The 18,713-nt window shown below is 59.3% G+C and overlaps 1 protein-coding gene across 5 annotated transcripts in view; it reads left to right on the top strand.

The window, feature by feature from the left end:
* HDAC7 (histone deacetylase 7) overlaps positions 1-18,713 on the top strand; it is a 36,599-nt gene that overhangs the window by 16,529 nt on the left and 1,357 nt on the right. For 4 of the 5 annotated variants that reach the window (XM_087442494.1, XM_087442495.1, XM_087442496.1 and 1 more), the window contains 23 exons: positions 2,728-2,915; positions 3,052-3,142; positions 3,415-3,526; positions 4,139-4,254; positions 4,488-4,613; positions 4,980-5,071; positions 5,262-5,372; positions 5,511-5,691; positions 5,874-6,070; positions 6,319-6,492; positions 8,214-8,433; positions 9,788-9,921; positions 10,083-10,203; positions 10,466-10,515; positions 11,758-11,865; positions 12,844-12,899; positions 13,075-13,162; positions 14,317-14,436; positions 14,673-14,770; positions 15,957-16,075; positions 16,801-16,934; positions 17,246-17,330; positions 18,574-18,712. In XM_087442494.1, the coding sequence (XP_087298620.1) occupies positions 2,728-2,915; positions 3,052-3,142; positions 3,415-3,526; positions 4,139-4,254; positions 4,488-4,613; positions 4,980-5,071; positions 5,262-5,372; positions 5,511-5,691; positions 5,874-6,070; positions 6,319-6,492; positions 8,214-8,433; positions 9,788-9,921; positions 10,083-10,203; positions 10,466-10,515; positions 11,758-11,865; positions 12,844-12,899; positions 13,075-13,162; positions 14,317-14,436; positions 14,673-14,770; positions 15,957-16,075; positions 16,801-16,934; positions 17,246-17,330; positions 18,574-18,712 (2,860 nt within the window). The remainder of the gene's footprint in view (positions 1-2,727; positions 2,916-3,051; positions 3,143-3,414; positions 3,527-4,138; positions 4,255-4,487; positions 4,614-4,979; positions 5,072-5,261; positions 5,373-5,510; positions 5,692-5,873; positions 6,071-6,318; positions 6,493-8,213; positions 8,434-9,787; positions 9,922-10,082; positions 10,204-10,465; positions 10,516-11,757; positions 11,866-12,843; positions 12,900-13,074; positions 13,163-14,316; positions 14,437-14,672; positions 14,771-15,956; positions 16,076-16,800; positions 16,935-17,245; positions 17,331-18,573; position 18,713) is intronic. The other variant, XM_087442492.1, reaches the window with a different exon arrangement.

An 18,713-nucleotide genomic window follows, 5' to 3' on the forward strand; every position in this document is an offset into this window, starting at 1 on the left:
TGCCCGTGGGGCTGGGCTGGGCTGGACTGGATGAGGGCTGGCCCTTCCTTAACTTCAGCCGGTGTCCACTGGGGGCCTGCTGGGTGCAAACTACATACCCGATGCCTAACAGTTACACAGAGCAGGGAGAAATGAAGGTCAAGTATCCCCTTTGCTTCAGTCCAAAGGCTTACAGGCAGGTTGGGGAGACAGGACACACAAATAGAGAAATAGTAGTAGAATGCAATGTGTGACCAGTGCCAAATGAAGGGACAACTGATTAATGAGTTCATCCATTCATTGAACAAACATTAAAGTCACCACCTGTTGTCATTTAGTCTTCCTAGATGCGTAATTGTCTAAAAAATTAAATACAGAAATTGGAAAAAGAAACATTAATGAACCCCACCTCTGTGCCAGGATGCATTTTAGAGGGGGATAGAGATTTATTCGTTGATTCAACCAGTATTTTCTGGGTGCCTGTCATGTGCTGTTCTAGGTGCTGAGACTGTGAGCAATAAACAAACCAAGGCCCTGCCCTTGGAGCTGAACTCAGACATGGTCCCTGCCCACGTGGTGTTTACAGGGCACAGAGCCACCGCCATGATTGAGATCCAGAGGAGGGGGGGACACGGGGTGCTGGGCTGCATCTAGGGAAGAGAGAAGACTCCAGCTGGTCTTGGAGGAAAGGGTAGGATCTGGAAAAGTAGAATCGAGGCATCAGGGTAGCACCAGCAGGGGGATATTGTGAGCAAAAGCTCAGAGGACAAAAGGTACATGGGCTTGTGACAGGACAGGAGCTGATGGCTGAGGTGGAGGTTCGTGTTCAGATGTAGGAGACAAAGTTGAGAGAAGGCGCGTCAGCACCAGATTGTGGAGAGCCCCAGCTGCTAAATCACCCCGAGAGGTGTCCCCAGGGTTGCAGGCAGAGCCCCTTCCACCTTCCCGGCAGCCTTCTGCTCTGGAGGCCCTGGCAGTGCTGGGAGTGAGGGCTGGGGCCGCTCACGATCTGTGTGTGGCCGAAGCCACTGGCTGCAAGTCTGGGTGGCCTGCCTTGGGTTCTCCAAGGTCCCTCTTGCATCATCAGGGGAGTCACCCCAAGAAGCCAGGACACCAGACGTGGGAGGACTGAGACCCTTCCTGGGGCAGGAGTGTGTTGGCATTGGAGGTCCAGACTCAACCAGAATGAGAATCTGGGGTCCCTGAGTGGACATGTGAACACAGCGTGGAGGCATCAAAACCATGCATTGCCTGCTGGGGGCCGCATCAGCATGCACAGCCGTCCCGTCTGGACTCTTGACATCCGGAGAGTTGTGGCGGGCACCTCCCTGCCCTGCTCCTCTCTTGTCTCCATCTCATGGGCAGAGAATCTTAGAGCAGATGCCCCTTAGCGACAAGCTACCGCAAGCCCCTCTTTCTTTGCCCAGTGAGAAACCCCCATGAGGGGAGGTGACCTCCTGGAAGCAGATGCGAAAATGGAGCGAGAGCACTCCTGGGCAGGACTGGAACCCGTGCTCATTCTGTCCTGATCTGGGTGGCCTCAAGCAGGTCCCTTCACCCAAGCCTCAGTTTCCTCATCTGGGGTAATGGAATAGTAATAACTGTGGGGGTGCTGAGGTGAAAGGATTTTGCAGACGCCGAGCACATGTGCTACAGATGTTAAGGTAATGATTAGTAATGCTGGAGTTGAGCCTGGAGGCTGCTTTTCCCGACTCCCTGGCTGGTGATTTGCCACATGCCTTCCAATCCCCTCAGCTCAGGCCCAGAGGACAACCTGTGGCGGCCCCGATGGGGGGGATGCCTGGCATTGGACCAGCTGAAGGAGGCCTCTCCAGAAAGGTTTCCCGCTTGTGTGCTGTCCAAGGGCACCTGCTCCCACCCCCACCTGCTTCCCCTACTCCAGGATAATCGCCCTGCAACCGCACCACCTCTGAGCTCCTCGGAATGTCTCTGCTGCTCAGCCCAGCCTGGCCCAGCTGGCTGTGCTGGCGTAGAACCTGGTCTGGCAGCTAGTTATAAATAGCCCCTGCACCCACGGCCTTGGCAGGCTGTTTCTGGCGTGGGTGCAGAGGACACTGGAGAAGAGGCAGCTGAGCCTGCCGTCCTCACTATGCCAGGCCCAGAGCTGGCGTGAGGACACCTGGGCCTGTGGGCTGCGCAGGCCCAGGGTGGCGGCCAGGGCTGGCTGTGGGTTTGCGCATGGCTTCTTTATCCTATGGCTCGGAACAGAGTAGGGAGGGTGGCGACTGAGGGGGCCTGTGAGGCCCTTTGGGGATGGAAGCTAAACAAAGGGGACTATTTGCCTGTCAGATCACTGTCTGTGAGCACAGCTCATTGGAGGGTGGCTGGGCCAAATCCTCATTCCAGGGGGCAGGAAGGGAAGGAGAGGGCAGGGCTCAAAATGTACCACCAGGGGGCCCTCAGCCCATCTCTAAATCCCCACAGCCCCCAGCACCCCCGCCGGGAGAGGCAACATATTGAGTGGAAAAGCACGATGTTGGGAGTCAGAAGGCTCAATCCGAACACCATCAGTGGTAGCCTAACTGTGTATTTTATGTGACCTCCTTTCTCACGGATAAAATGGAATTGAAAATACCTACCTCGCAGGACTGCGGGGAGGATGAAGCAAGGAAGCGGCCCCCGGGGTGTTGCCACTGTCAAGCGAGCCTGAAGGAGGCCCATCAGGCTGTAACCGGGCCCCTGCAGACCAACTTTCCCGCTGACCCTGTCCTCTCTGTGTGTCCTCAGGCTGCCCCAGGCCCCGTGCAGACACGCCAGGCCCTCAGCCCCAGCCCATGGACCTGCGGGTGGGCCAGCGGCCCCCGGTGGAGCCCCCGCCGGAGCCCACGCTGCTGGCCCTGCAGCATCCCCCGCGCCTGCACCATCACCTCTTCCTGGCAGGCCTGCAGCCGCAGCGCTCGGCAGAGCCCATGAGGGTAAAGTTAGAGCTCCCCGCACACAGGGCAGCCTTGAGCTCAGCCCCCCGCCCCTCTCCCTCCCCTCAGCCTCCCCAGACCCTCGTCTCAGTCCTCCACTCCTTGCCCCTCCCTGGGCGGCCGGCCCTGCCCACAGCTCTCCATGGACACGCCGATGCCCGAGCTGCAGGTGGGGCAGCAGGAGCAGGAGCTGCGGCAGCTTCTCCATAAGGACAAGAGCAAGCGAAGTAAGGATGGGGGCCTCCCAGCCGGCGTTCCCCACCCTTGTGGCACGTGAGGGCTGGGGTGGGAGCGCCGCCAGCCCCGTCTCCCTCTGCTTGCTGGGCTCTGCCTGTGAGTGTACGTGGGGGGCGGGGGGGCTCAGGCTTCTTGGCTTTTGCCTGAGGAGTCCCTGGGACGCCTTGTGCTGGGGATGTGGGCAGGGCAGCGGGCAGAGAATGTGCCAGGGAGGCCACCTGTCCACCACCTCCAACCCACTCGTGGTTCTCTGCCCCTGCAGGTGCTGTGGCCAGCAGTGTGGTCAAGCAGAAACTGGCAGAGGTGATTCTGAAAAAACAGCAGGCGGCCTTAGAGAGGACAGTCCATCCCAATAGCTCCAGCATTCCCTACAGGTAACTCCTTCTCCCACCTGCTCCCTATACGTCAACCTGTGAGCACAGACAGACTCACCCCCTCTTCCTCCCCACTGCCTGTCACCTGATCCTGACCCCTTGCCTCTAGTCATATTGCCTCCCCTAGCCCCCTGCCAGCTGACACCTGCCCTCTTCTCTCCTTTAATTCTCTCTCCCCACCCTACCTGAGGCCCTTCCTCCCTATACGTGCGCGCGCGCGCACACACACACACACACACCATGCTGGCTTCCTTCTTCCACATGTGAGTCCCTTCTCTCTTTATGTCTTCCTCTAAGCCCCAAAACATCCTGATTCCTAGAGCAGGGTCCTCCCACAGGAGACAAGGAGTCCCCAGTGTGTCTGGCCTCACCCAAGCCCTGGGACCCTGGCTCCTATGCCTACATCAGAGGTCTGCATTGTGGGCTGCTGGTGGGATGGGTGGCCCAATGCTGCCACCTGGAGATGGCCCCACACTGCCCGGCCTATGCACTGCCGACTCCCCTAGCGGGTCCAGGGCCCACGCTCGGGAAGGAGCCTGTGCGGAATGAGGTGGCTGCCAGGTCTCTGGGCGTCCCCAGCCATCTGAAGCAGCCTTGGCACTCACTCCACAGAACTCTCGAGCCCTTGGAGACGGAAGGCGCCGCCCGCTCCATGCTCAGCAGCTTTCTGCCTCCTGTTACCAGCCTGCCCAGTGACCCCCCAGAACACTTCCCTCTGCGTAAGACAGGTGAGTGGGACAGGCAGGCGGGGACCCTTCAGGGAGTTAGGGGGAAGGGCCTCGGCCGAGGTCAGGAGTGTGGAGGAGTGCGAGGGCCGGGCCCGGCCAGGGGAGGTCAGCATGGGTGGTGTTCTAGTTTTCTCTTTGGCGCTGCCTTCTCTTACCTTAACTCAGAGATGATGGGGAGGGAGGGCTGATGAGGAAGGTGGCTGTGGGGCCCGGTAACGCTGGTGCTCCCGCAGTCTCGGAGCCCAACCTGAAGCTGCGCTACAAGCCCAAGAAGTCCCTGGAGCGGCGGAAGAATCCACTGCTCAGAAAGGAGAGCGCCCCGCCCAGTCTCCGGCGGCGGCCTGCGGAGACCCTCGGCGGTGAGGGCCAGCAGGGGGGCGGGGGTGGCTGGTCTGGTCCCTTTGGGTCAGGTCCCACCCAGACAGAGGTTCCCCCCCCTCAGGGCTACGTGCATGGTTGTACAGGGTCTGTCCTCCACACTCGCCAGGTGCGCGAGTTGGCGCTGAAAGACAGCCCCTGCTCTGTTGGCTGAGCTGATGTCTGCTCAGAAGGGGCACCTTAAAAAAAAGTATCCAAAGGCACCGGAGTCTCGTGGTGGCCTGCCTTCTCCCTGCCCTTCTGGGAAGAAAGCAGGAAGCAGAGGCCACCCGTGGGGAAGGGGTTTGTACCTGGGTATCGGGACGGGGTCTTGGCCTCTGACTGTGCTTTCCTCTCCCCACTCTCAGACTCCTCTCCCAGTAGCAGCAGCACGCCAGCCTCGGGGTGCAGCTCCCCCAATGACAGCGAGCACGGCCCAGGCCCCGTCCTGGGTGCAGAGGTAAGGCCTCGCCGGGCCGGGCTCTCCGGGGCAGTGCTGAGGCTTAGCCTTCTTCTCGGCAAGTGGCCCTGAGCAGGCGGGGGCCGCAGGGCCTGGACAGCCCCCACCCAAGCCTCCTGGGTGTTCTGGGGAAGGCGTGCGCAGGGGGAGAGGTCTGGGACCAGTGACCCTGCCCTGCTCCCCATGGCAGGCGCTCTTGGGCCAGCGGCTGCGGCTGCAGGAGACCTCTGTGGCCCCGTTCGCCTTGCCGACAGTGTCCTTGCTGCCCGCAATCACGCTGGGGCTGCCCGCCCCTGCCAGGGTGAGTGGCTGAGGCGCCCTCTCCCCGCTCCAAGCTCCCGGCTTCTTTCGCCCCCTTCTCCTACAGCCTCACCCCATCACCTTCATGTTCTCTCACCCAAATCTTCTCCCCTGTGACTTCACCCTACCTCTCCCCCAGGCTGACGGTGACCGCAGGACCCATCCGACTCTGGGCCCCCGGGGGCCGGTCCTGGGGAGCCCCCATGGTCCCCTCTTCCTGCCCCATGGCCTGGAGCCTGAGACTGGGGGCCCCTTGCCCTCTCGCCTACAGCCCATTCTCCTCCTGGACCCCTCAGTCCCTCATGCGCCCCTGCTGACTGGTGAGTCTCGCTGCTTCTCCAGGGGAGGGGCTGGACCCTGCTCCCTGTCCTTCCTGCCCCCTCTGTAGCCGCCCATCCTGTGTGTCTCCCTGCTGAGTCCCTGCCCCACATCCCATGCCCCTGCTTCCTCCCATTCCTCCCTATGGTTGCCTCCTTATGCCCCACCCCACCATTCTTTCCAGTGCCCGGGCTTGGGCCCCTGCCCTTCCACTTTGCCCAGTCCTTACTGAACACCGAGCGGCTCTCCGGGTCAGGCCTCCACCGGCCGCTGAGCCGGACCCGCTCAGAGCCCCTGCCCCCAAGCGCCACCGCCCCCCCACCGCTGGGCCCCCTGCAGCCCCGCCTGGAGCGGCTCAAACCTCATGTCCAGCTGATTAAGGTGAGGGGAACGGGGTGGGGGAAGGTGGGGAGGGGCTGCGTAACTGGGGGCCCTAGAGGCTAAAAGAAGGGAGGCTTAGGGAGGGCAGGGACCTGGAGGGCCAGAGAGATGGTGTGGCTTCTGGGGGCCAAGAGCTGCATGGCCACTGGAGTCCCACCGAGATGAGTGGCCACCCAGCCCAGCCCACATGTCCCACCCCACACCCGGCACTCCAGCATGGCTTCTCAGTGGGCGTCTCCTCTCCCCAGAGGCCAGCCAAGCCTAGTGAGAAGCCCCGACTGCGGCAGATTCCCTCAGCTGAGGACCTAGAGACGGATGGTGGGGGAGTGGGGCCGGTGGGGGACGACGGCCTGGAACACGGGGAGTCGAGCCACGGGCAGCATGAGGCCAGGGGCCCTGTTCCTCTCCAGCAGCACCAGCAGGTATGGCAGTGCCCAAGTGCCCCTTGGAAGGTGTAGTCAGGAGACTCTGGGGCCTGGCGTAGCTGGAAAGGAGGGAGATAGGATATCAGCTCAGGGGACAGCTCTGGGACCCACGGTTGCCCTGCTAGATCCACAGGGAGGTACAGACACACACACACACACGTGTGCATACATGCACGCACGCACACACACACACATGCACACGCACACTCCAGTAGCCGGCCAGTCTCACAGGGTGAAGCCACGTGCCTTGTCTAGCAGTAAGGCTGGCCTTTCATGGGGCAGCACACATTCCGGTCCTAGTGCTTCTCCCCCGTGAGCGGCTGTGCTGTCTCCAGGAAGGTGGCCAGGGCGGGAAGTGGGGCAGAGCCAGGCTCAGGCGCCTCACCCGGAACTCTCTCCCCGTGTGAATCAGGCCATGGGTATTAGTTTGCTAGGGCTGCTGTAACAAGTACCACGAACTGGGCAGCTTAAACAACAGAAATTTATCGTCTCACAGTTCTGGAGGCTGAAAGTCTGAAATCCAGGTGTTGGCTGGGTTGGTTCTTTCTGAGGGCTGTGAGGGAAGGAGCTGTTCCTGGCCTCTCCCTGGGCTTGTAGATGTCTGCCTTCTCTGTATGTCTTCATGTGTCTTCCTTCTGTCTGTGTCTGTGTCCAAATTTCCCTTTTTTTTTTTTTTTGTGAGAAAGATCAGCCCTGTGCTAACATCTGCCAATCCTCCTCTTTTTATGCTGAGGAAGACTGGCCCTGGGCTAACATCCGTGCCCATCTTCCTCCACTTTATATGGGATGCCGCTACAGCATGGCTTGCCAAGCGGTGCGTCGGTGCGCGCCCGGGATCCGAACCAGCGAACCCCAGGCCGCTGCAGCGGAGCGTGCGCACTTAACCACTTGCGCCAGTGGGCCGGCCCCAAATTTCCCTTTGTTATAAGGACAAGAGTCATATTGAATTACGGTTCACACTAATGACCTCATTTTTTTTTTTTTTTGTGAGGAGATCAGCCCTGTGCTAACATCTGCCAATCCTCCTCATTTTTTGCTGAGGAAGACTGACCCTGGGCTAATATCCGTGCCCATCTTCCTCCGCTTTATATGGGTTGCCACCACAGCATGGCTTGCCAAGCAGTGTGTCGGTGCGTGCCCGGGAACCGGTAAACCCCGGGCCGCCGCAGAGGAGCGCACGCACTTAACCGCTTGCGCCACCAGACCAGCCCCTAGTCACCTCATTTTAACTCGATTACCTCTGTAAAGACCCTATCTTCAAATAGGGTCACATTCTGAGGTACTGGGGTTAGGCTTTCCTTCATAAATATGAAGTGGGAGCAGGACACATTTCGGCCCACAACACGTGGTAACAGTCCACACGCATGCAGTGGCTCACGCAGGTCCTGTGTCCTTAGGCAGTTACACAGTCCTTGGAGACCAGGAGATCCTGGTCAGAGCTGGGCCTGAGGCCCCTCACCTAGGTTCTGGCTTTGGAGTCCCGGGAGCCCAGGGAGCTCTGGTGGAATGGGGTGGTCAGTCTCGGGTGCAGACCTTTGAGGGCCTGGTGGGCAGGGGGCTCAGAGAGTCAAAGGCCAGAGTCCCGCTGGGAGGCAGGGCTAGAGGCATCCTGGAATCTCTCCAGAAAGGGGCCTGCCTGGAGGTTCCCAAGGTCTTGGGCCCAAGCAAATGGTACAGGATCCTGAGAACCTGAGACTGAGGCCCCCTGTGTCCCTCAGGTGTTCCTCTGGGAGCAGCAGCGACTGGCCGGACGGCTTCCCCGGGGAGGCACTGGGGACTCTGTGCTGCTTCCCCTGGCCCAGGGCGGTCACCGGCCCCTGTCCAGGGCTCAGTCGTCCCCAGCTGCGCCTGCCTCACTGCCAACCCCAGAACCCGCCAGCCAGGCCCGTGTCCTGCCCAGCTCAGAGACCCCCACCAGGACCCTGCCCTTCACCACAGGTAAGAACCACATAAGCCTCGGGCAGGAGGAAGGGGCAGGGGGCACACGGAGGCTTGGGGCACAAGTCCAGGTCTGTGTCATGGTGTCAGGACATTTTTTGAAGCGACAGAGCACTTTCTTGGTCCTCCTAGGTCCCCACAGCGTCCCATGAAGCAGGTGGAGTGGGTGGTGGTTCTCATTTTACAGATGAGGTGACCCAGGCTCAGGACATCTAAGGTGACAAGCTCCTGGTCACATAGCAAGCTGGCATTGGGCCAGGCTACGAATGTGGCTCTCCTGACTACTAGTTCAGGTCTTCCAAAAATGATGTTTATTATTGTTGTTCTGCTTGTCAAAAGAGCTCAAAAGCATTTTAGAAATTTTGAAAAATACAGAAAAGCATAAGAATAGAATAAAAATCACTGGCCAGTATCCCACCACCATCACTCTGAAATGCTGCTCTCTCAGTTCAGTCTTTGTTCTAGCCGTAGGTACACATATGAATACCGCATACATGTTGACTACGTTTTGTACCCTGCCTTGTTCAGTTAACGTGTTATGAGCATATCGTGATATAATTAATTTTTAAATATGAGATTTTTATGGTATTTCATCACGGTATTTTATTTTTATTTAAAGATTTCTTGTTGGGCAGTTAGATGGTTACTCACTTTTCCTCACTTGAATTTTGTTGTGCATAAATCTTCACTCATCCCTGGGATTGCTTCCCTGGTGTCCCTGGGTTAAATGGTGTGAGCATTTTGAAAAGCCCCGGTGTCCTGAGATGGGCTGAACGTGACCCTCCCACTGGCAGGGTGCAGGGCCCTCCTCTGGATGTCCCGCTGTTCGGGCTGAAACAGTCACTTCCCCAAAACTGCATCTGCCTTGTCACATGGCCCAGTGTCACCGTGGGCTTCCCAGCGCCTGGTTCCGGAGTTTCTGAGGAATACTTTCTCTCACGCCCACTTGGCAGCCTATTTGGGTCATGACACCCGGTGTGAGACCCAACATCAGGCCTCCCTTTGTCAGGCTCTGAGCTCTTGAGGTCATGGTAGACGTATTGGGCATGTGAGGAGGGTCAGTGTCAGGAAGGCAGTGGCCGTGTGGCAGTTGTATTGTCTGGGGCTGTGTTGGTGTGTGTGTGAGGTGCCTGAGGCTGCCTGGGTAAAGGGTTTGGGGGTGTGCGGATGGGTGTGAAGGGGCTGGATGGGGTATGTGGGACCATGCAGGTGTCTGGTGTGTGTGCTGGGCCTGGATCCATGTGGGTGCTGGCTGCGGGGTACCAGCGTATGCTCTGTCTGCAGCCAATGGCCCAGGGTGGCAGGGTGGAGGGGATCTCCCTGGGGTCCGGGCCCTGACGCCTGCTCCCGGCAGGGCTGGTCTATGACTCGGTAATGCTGAAGCACCAGTGTTCCTGCGGAGACAACAGCAGGCACCCAGAGCACGCGGGCCGCATCCAGAGCATCTGGTCCCGGCTGCAGGAGCGGGGTCTGCGGAGCCAGTGTGAGGTGAGGAGGCGGGGGTGCTGGGGAATCGGAAGAGGTAAGAGTAATGGCAGGGAGGGGCTGGGAGGCCCTGGAGCCAGGGTGAGATGAGGGGCCAGGCAGGTGGTGGTCATGCAGGGAAGGGGCTGAGCAGGGCCTTAGGAGCTCTGTGGGCCCTTCCACAGTGTCTCCGGGGCCGGAAGGCCTCCCTGGAGGAGCTGCAGTCCGTGCACTCCGAGCGGCACGTGCTCCTCTATGGCACCAACCCACTCAGCCGCCTCAAACTGGACAACGGGAAGCTGGCAGGTAGGGGCCCATTGGCGCCTGGGGCCCCCCCCACCTCCCCGGGCTCACCCAGCCCACCCAGCCCCTGTGCCCTCATGTCCCAGCTTTGCTCAGCCTGTGCCTCCAGCATCCTGGACATCCCCAAGCCTCCCCTAGGCCCTCTGCTGCCCACCCACACCCCGCCCTGTGCACCCGCCCTGGCCCTCTTTTCAGGGCCTCCCTGCTCCCGCCAGGCCGGAGGCTGAGAGGACTCAGCTCACACACACTGGGCCTCTCCCCACAGGGCTCCTGGCACAGCGGATGTTTGTGATGCTGCCCTGTGGTGGGGTTGGGGTAAGTGTGCCTGGGGTCTCGAGCGGGCATTGCCACGGGCTCTCCATCTCCTCCCTTCCGTTCTCCCAGGCCCAGCCCCTGCCAGCTTGTTCTTGTGCTTCTGCCAGACCCAGTGGGCCAGGGGCTGTCCCCTAACGCCCCTCTGCTGGGTCCTCGACCCGTCAGAGTCTCCCCAGTGAGGAGCTCTGTGCCTCGCACTTAGAAGGTGTTTGGTAAATGCTGAGTGAGGCTCAAGGGCAGGGCCAAGATGGGGGCTTGGGATCATCTGCCGTCATAAGACCCTGGTGGTCGGCATTGGCCATTCCATGCTGCCGCCTCTGGGCAGAGTCAGGGCACCTGGCCTGGGGCAGTGGGGGTGCCTCCATGTCCTTGGCGATGCAGGCACTCCCCTCCCATTCCCCAGCTTTCCTCCCTCACTCCTCGCCCTGCCTGGGGGCTTCCTGCCTCCTCTGGCAGTGCTCTCCTCTCCTGAAAAGGCCCTGCAGCGGTTTCCCAGCCAGGTGTGTGGAGGCAGGGTTGGAGGCCTAGTTCTGGAGGGAAACGGAAGCTGTAGCTGGGGGGGGCTGTTGGGAGCCAGTCAGCGCCCTGTTCACAACTTCCCATTTCTTGCCACTTTCTGATTTTTCCAACTGTTGTTGCTTCTGTTTTCTCCTCCCTCCTCTCCCTCTCTGTCTGTCTCTCTCTCTCTCTTTCTCCAGCTTCTTGCGACTCTCTCTGCCTTCCTCGCCTCTCTTGGTCCGCCTCGCCCTCCCCATCTCCCCATCATGCCCCCCGGCCCCTCCCTAGCCTTGAGGCCCAGGGACTGGGTTTGGGGGGCCTCCCAGCCTGGGCTAGGGGCCCTGAGTGGAAGACAGTGGTGCAGACGGCCCCTCGAGCTCCGACCATCCCGCAGGGCCTGAGCAGAGTCAGCTGGGGCTTAAAACCCCCTCCCGGCCCAAACCCCAAGTCCCGCCCAGGTAACGCCATGCCCCCTCCTCTGACGGGGAGGCAGGCACGATGCTGCCTGCAGAGTGCTGGCCAGACATGGGCCGGTGATGTGGACTGAAGCTGGGAAGGAGAAGTCATGCTGGGATTGGGGGACGCAGGAGGCCTTGCCTTTGGGCGGTGGGGCACTGGGGAGGCAGCGCTGTCTGCCCAGCTCCCTGCCCCTGGGGTCCTGGCCGTGGGATGGGCACCGCCCCCTGGGCCCTGGCTCCTGTGGGAAGCCTTGGATGATGCGGGCCCTGACTCTGGCCCCCGCAGGTGGATACTGACACCATCTGGAATGAGCTGCACTCCTCCAATGCAGCCCGCTGGGCCGCCGGCAGCGTCGCTGACCTCGCCTTCAAGGTGGCTTCCCGTGAGCTAAAGGTAGGAGGTTTGGGTTGAAGGTGGGCAAGCCACAGAGGAGGCAGCAGGATGGGGCAGCGGCGAAGCCCAGACCCGGAACCTCAGACGTCTCATTCCTCTTGGTTATCATCACAAGGTTTTGGAAGGGAAACTGAGAGCTTTGGGGACAAGATGAGATCTGAACCCTAGGCTCATGTTACTTGGCGGGGAGTCAAGCAGACACAGGGTCATGATCATCCAGGATCATTTAACAGAGGCCTGCTGTGTGACCATAGGCAAGTCGCAGAGCAGCTCTGGGCTTCTGTGCATTGGCACATTGGTTCTTATATAGACCAGGTTGCTGCCTGTGTTCGTTTGCTTTGGGCTGGGCACCTGACGGGGCTTGCCCTGAGGTCTACGCCCCCATTGTTTAGGAGCTTATAGTCCAAGGCTGTCACGGTGTCCTCAGTGTTGTAGCTCCTCCGTGGGGCTTTGCAGTTAAGGGCAGAGCTTCGGGTTTAAAATCCTGGCTCCACCATTTTTATATTTACAACCAAGCAACTTTGCACAAGTTGCTGAATCCACCGAAGCTTCAGATTTCCGCTCGTCTGTAAATAGAGATAATAATACTGTTTATTTGATGGAGATGTTGGGAGGATTAGATATCATTTACCTCAGAGACATGTTGTGAGGAGGAAGTCCAGTGGTTATAAAGTGCTTAGCACAGTGCCAGGCTCGTAGTTTGGGCCCAGCACACAGTAGCTGCTGTTACGACAAAGTGACAGCAGCCAGGACACACCAGCGTGAGGGGTTCTGTGTTCATGTCCAGCCTAGAAGCAGAGGACGCCCAGCCTGGGGGCCGAGCACCTGGGCACTTCAGATCCGGCCCAGCCGCAGTCAGATGTGCTGGCAGCTGTTCCCTGTGGCTTCTCGGCGCCAGCGCCTGGGGCTGGGGCAGGTTCATGGAGATGTGGGTCAGAGGGCTGGCCATTGGTTGACAAGCGTTCTTTCTGTTTCTAGAACGGTTTTGCTGTGGTTCGGCCCCCAGGACACCATGCAGACCACTCCACTGCCATGTAAGGCCTGGGTGGGGTGAGGGGCAGGCCCCCAGGGCCTTCCTGTCAGGACATTCCCCCTCCTTCCCCTGCACCTTCTGAGCCTGGGCCGGGCCAGAGGCGGGTGGAGAGAAGAGGCTGGAGAGGTGGAGGCTACGGAGGGAATGGGCTGCCAGGACCTCTCTTCCCCCTCCAGGGGCTTCTGCTTCTTCAACTCAGTGGCCATCGCCTGCCGACAGCTACAACAACAGGGCAAGGCCAGCAAGATCCTCATTGTGGACTGGGTAGGTCTCGCTTCCTGGCCCCTTCAGATCCAAGAGCCCTGTGGAAAGAGCCCTGAGCTTGGTGTCGGAAGATGTGGCTTTGTGTCCTAGTTCTGCGTAGCCTCCCGAGCCTCAGTTTCCCCCGGTGTAAGATGAGGAAGGTAGTAACACCCACATCACGAGGCTGTTGGGAGGCCTGGAGGGGGCGCTTCAGGGGTAGGCGTTCGGCCATAACAAGCTCCTACAATGGGAGGGGCCCTCTGAGTGTTGTTTTTTGGCCTCTATTAGCTTATTTCTGCAGATCTAATCGTGTCTGCATTTCCCCTACACGTAGCGACAATAACAATAATAGCAGATAACATCAGCACACCGCTAATTGCATGCAGACACTGGCAGTTTTACATGTGATGTATTTAATCCTGACAGTAAGCTGGGTTACAGCTGAGGAAAGTGAGCACAGAGAGGCTAAGTAACTTGCACACAGCCACACAGCTAGTAAGCCCTGAGACTGGGATTTGAACCCAGGCTGGGACATGCATCTACCGCTCTAACATCCATCTAACTACTGCCAACTACCGCAAGCTGTACCACTCTGCACTGACCTCTGTGAGGGGGACGTTCCGCCACAGATGCTGAGGACAGCGGAGGCACTTTCTTCTCTTGTGTCCATGCACAGTCTGTGGGTCACCAAGTGTAGGGCCACAGCTTTTCCCAGGAGGGGCGGCGCGGGGTCTCACGTACCTACCCCTCTGTCGCCGAGCTTGGTTTCCGGTCACCTGCATCACTCATGACCTTGGGCAAGACACAGGCGAGGGTTCCTGACATGTGTGATCCTGCACTCTTCCCTGTGCTGCTGCTAAGCCAGCCCACATGCTTACTCTCGCTGGCTGTCCTGCCCTTGGCATGCCTCCTCCCCTTCAGGGTCTCATGTTATAGCCACCCCATCCAGCATGTTACATACATATCTATACACATATGGAGAGGCTGAGGCTCAGAGGGGGCCAGTGGATTTCTTGGGGCCATTCAACAGTGTAGCTCTAGTGTCCCGACCCCCAGTCTAGGGTCCTGACCCTCAGAATGGTTACTGACCTTGAAACCCTTCTAACCTGTCCCAGTCCCCATCTCTCTGCTTCCTGACCTTCCCTGACCCACTGCCCGTCTATCTCCCTGCACAGGATGTTCACCACGGCAACGGCACCCAGCAAACCTTCTACCAGGACCCCAGTGTGCTCTACATCTCCCTGCATCGCCATGATGACGGCAACTTCTTCCCGGGCAGTGGGGCTGTCGATGAGGTAACCATGTGTCCACTCCACACCTTCCAGCCCCGTTGACGCTCCCTCGTGGCCCTTACTCTGCCTCTGCACAGCTAGCTGTGTGATCCTGGGCAGATTGTTTAGCCTCTCTGATCCTCAGTTTCTCCATCTGGAAGCAAAGAGGCTGGACGAGCTGATCTTGCCGCACTAACATCCTGGGATTCCTCTCCTGGGCCCCTGCTCTCCTCATGTCTCTCCTGCTTCCTGTTTTCCAGGTGGGAGCTGGCAGCGGTGAGGGCTTCAATGTCAACGTGGCCTGGGCTGGAGGTCTGGACCCCCCAATGGGGGATCCTGAGTACCTGGCTGCCTTCAGGTAAGTGCTTTGGGGGCCTAGAGGAGGCCCAGTCCAGCAAGGCAGCCCTCTCCTGCCCCTTTTCCCAGCAGCACCAAGGTGAAGGTGATCAGCTGATTTGTCAGCCTGTTGTGTAATTACTAGACATTGTAAGTCAGCCCCGGGGTGGGCCTTATGGACTGAGACAAACAAAAGGAGAGGCACTGTGACTGGCCTCTGGGGCCTGCAGTCCCGATGGGAAGGCAGGAAACACAGAATGAGGAAGTCAAAGGATGCTTCATAAAGTCACACATTACCAAGAGCCTATGCTGAACGGAGCACTGGCAGACGGGCAGGGTGGAGCGAGCAGAGCTACCTCATTCAGTCAGAGAAGGCTGCCTGGAGGAGGTGGGCTTTGCACAAGAGGTGAGAAACTTGAACTGTGGAGAAAGAGGAAAAGCAGATGATGTCCCTATAGGGGAGTTGCTTAGGAAAAGCCATTCTAGGAGAGGGGCTTTGGGCTCTGGCAGGAGCCCTTATGGATTTTACTCTGGAGTCCCTGTATACCAATTGGGAAAAGAGAACCCTAGAAGTAGGTCTCCAAGTACTTTCCTGGAGATATTCTCCATGAGAACTAATTCTGTAGGATCCCTGGACTGAAGTTCCTGGCATCTGTGTGCCTGGAGCCCGGGCCTTGAAAGACACCAAAATGGACCCCAGAGTTGGCCCAGGGATGGAGGGAGGCAGCTGGGGATGCTGGCAGGGGCAGAGGATGAGAGAATGGATCTGGGTGGCCCAGGACCTCAGAGGGTGTAGTCACCCTGGTCAGCTCTCAGGTGGCGAGTGGTGAGGTGTGGTCCCCTCAGTCCAAAGTGGGGGCAGTTAAGTACGGAGCGTTTCTAGTCCCCGAGGCTTAGTGACCCACCCTGTCCTGTGGCCTTGCCTACTGTGCCCCACACACACACATTCACTCCTCTTTCATGCCCTCTGGTGCCCCATCCTTCGCTCCTTCCTGCCTCTTGCCAGTTAAGAGCCCTGGGTGGCTGAGTCCTTGGGCTGTGCAGGGACATGGATGGCCAGCCAAGGTCAAGGAAGTTGGAGGGATCCACTAATCCTGCTGGGAGATTGGGTGCCCCACAGTAACACTGGCACCAGGCAGGGGCCCTTGGCCTCTGCCCCCGACCCCCCTGCAGGTGTGTTGAGCCCCCGTCTCCTCGCACCCTCACAGGATCGTTGTGATGCCCGTCGCCCGAGAGTTCTCTCCAGACCTGGTCCTGGTGTCAGCTGGGTTTGATGCTGCCGAGGGTCACCCCGCCCCACTGGGTGGCTACCATGTTTCCGCCAAATGTAAGGAGGGCCCAGCCCAGGGAGAGAGCAGGGATGAGGGCCAGGCTGGGTGGGGAGGACAGCCTGAGTCGGGAAGGTGGCATTGGCCGGCCAGGCCGTGAGTGTGAGGACTGGGGTATGGTAGTCCTATGTTCTGTGTCCAGTGCTGTGGCTGGAATTCCCTGCGCTCTTCTAGCCAGGCACAGCCCAGGGCCCTTTCTCTGACCAGGTGACCAGTCGGTTCACCATGGAAGGCCTAAGTCACATCCTGGGGGCTTAAGTCTAATAGACAGGACTCCCAGCCAAGAGGACTCCCCCTCCTCAAATTGTGTCATTCTCAGGCTGGGCGGGCAGCTTCTCCTGAGGGAGGTTGGGGAAGAGCAGCGTTCTCGAACAGAGGGAGCCCGCCCAGCCTACCGGGCCACAGGGCCTGGAGGACAGAAAGGAAAGATAGTGTGGCTTAGTGAAAAAGACACAGGCTGGTGCTGATGCCCCAGGTTCAAGTCCTAGCCCTGGCACTTACTAGCTGTGGGGCCTTGTGCGATTCCCTCAGCTTCTCTGAGCCTTGAGTGAGGCATGGGTTTTACACGGGATTCCATGTGAATGCACTTGGGAAAGGAGCAATTTATGCATCTGAGTCATTGTTTATAAGAAGGAAGCAAGCAGGGAATTAACAGAGGTGGAGGGGTAGAGCGGGTCCACCTCTCCTCCACCCGACCCCCTGTGCCTCCCCACCCAACCTCTAGGTTTTGGGTACATGACGCAGCAGCTGATGAGCTTGGCAGGAGGTGCAGTGGTGCTGGCCTTGGAGGGCGGCCATGACCTCACAGCCATCTGTGACGCCTCCGAGGCCTGTGTGGCTGCTCTTCTGGGCAATAAGGTGAGCTGCCCGCCCCCATCCATGCCTCTGTGGGGCAGGGAGCCCGGCTCTCCCAGGACTGCCCCAAAGAGTAGCGGGTGGGGCGCCTCCCTAAGGGCTCGCATATAGGGTGGGGGTGGCCAGGCCTGGAAGGAGGGGCACAGAGTGGACCCCTTCCTCAGGTCAGGTCTTTGGCCCACGTCTCCTGCCCTAGACAGAGCCAGGAGCACGTGCCTGTTTGTGCCCGGAAAGCCAGGGCCCTCGCAGTGGGAGAGAGCTGGGCCTCTGGGTCCCTGAGAGACTAGAGGCCAATGTACTATTTCGTTCTGTAGGTGGATCCCCTCTCAGAAGAAGGCTGGAAACAGAAACCCAACCTCAACGCCATCCGCTCTCTGGAAGCCGTGATCCGGGTGCACAGTGAGTGTGGAGAGAGGACACCCGCTGACCCTAGACTGGGGGGAACCTCAGGGGTCTGTTGCCCCCAGTGACCAGGGCTCTCAGGCTTCCAGCGCCAGGCAGGCCAGGGCTCTGCTGCTGGTCTGAACTAGGCTTCCTGTGAGTCATTCCAGAAGTAACGGTAGGACAGCCCCCCATGAGTGGATCCCCTCGGAGCCCTCTGGATGGACCTAGTGGGACCACCAGACAGTGGCCTCCTCAAGGCAGGACTGGCCTCCCATCTCCTGCCACAGCCCCAGGCCAGGGCCAGGCCCATAGCAACACTCAGGCCTTGTTGGCCAAAAGCACTGGTTCCCACCTTGACCCTCAGTCCTGGCCGCAGGGGTCTTGGAAGCTCTGCCCACTTTGGAGGCTGGGTCTTAGAATAACCCCACACTTGGAAAGCACTTTAAATTTTCAACTTCAGCTCGGCATCTATGGAGCACTTTATGTCAAGACCCATGAGCTATGCCAGGGATACACAAATGAATACAATAGATTTCCCCACATCCAGGGCTCAGCAGGGGGAGCGTGCATGACAGCAAAGACGTGCTGGCACTTTGAATGGAGCCCTCACACTGGGCCAGGCTGGGCTGGGCGTGTTCCTGGATGTGATTTCTCACAACAGTGGGCAGGAGGGTCATGTCCATGGTCTAGATGGGGCAGTGAAGCCCAGGGTAGGTAAGTGGCTTGCCGACGGCCATGCAAAGTAGCCGTGGTGATAGTCAGCTCTCCCGATGCCCTGTCCTCCCCTCCCACACGCTCCTGTCCTGTGTGCGGGGCTGAGCAGTGTTGGGGGCTGCATGTGAGTGGGACGCTGTGCTCCAGGAGGCCAGGGGCCTATGAGGTCACTCTGATACAGACCCCATCCAGGGGAAAGTGGGTCCTACTGGTGCTCTTAGGAACCCCACAGCTGTGGGAATGGGTCAGAGGTGGCCTTTCAGCCACGGGTGGGAGAATGGCTTGGGCACTGGCTGGGCCCCCTCACAGCCACGCTGCATCTGCTCTGCTCACCCTGTCAGGGCTGTGGGGGGCCAAGTTGGGGAAGGCGTTATGTTGAGAGTAGAGGCAGGTAAGAGAGAGCCGACCCCAAACTGAGGACATGCCCGCTTCTCTCGGGCCCTTGGCCTGAGATGTCCAGCCTCCGTATCAGTCTCGGCCGCGTGGTGTGGCAGGGTGGATGGGCTTGTTTCCCAACCCTTTCTGACTCGGCTTCTTGCCCCAGGTAAATACTGGGGCTGCATGCAGCGTCTGGCCTCCTGTCCCGACTCCTGGGTGTCCAGGGTGCCAGGAGCCGACACAGAAGAAGTGGAGGCAGTGACTGCACTGGCATCCCTCTCCGTGGGCATCCTGGCTGAAGAGAGG

The sequence above is a fragment of the Ceratotherium simum genome, chromosome 17, assembly GCF_057802395.1.
Source record: "Ceratotherium simum simum isolate JZ-2026a chromosome 17, ASM5780239v1, whole genome shotgun sequence".
NCBI classification, from domain to species: domain Eukaryota; kingdom Metazoa; phylum Chordata; class Mammalia; order Perissodactyla; family Rhinocerotidae; genus Ceratotherium; species Ceratotherium simum.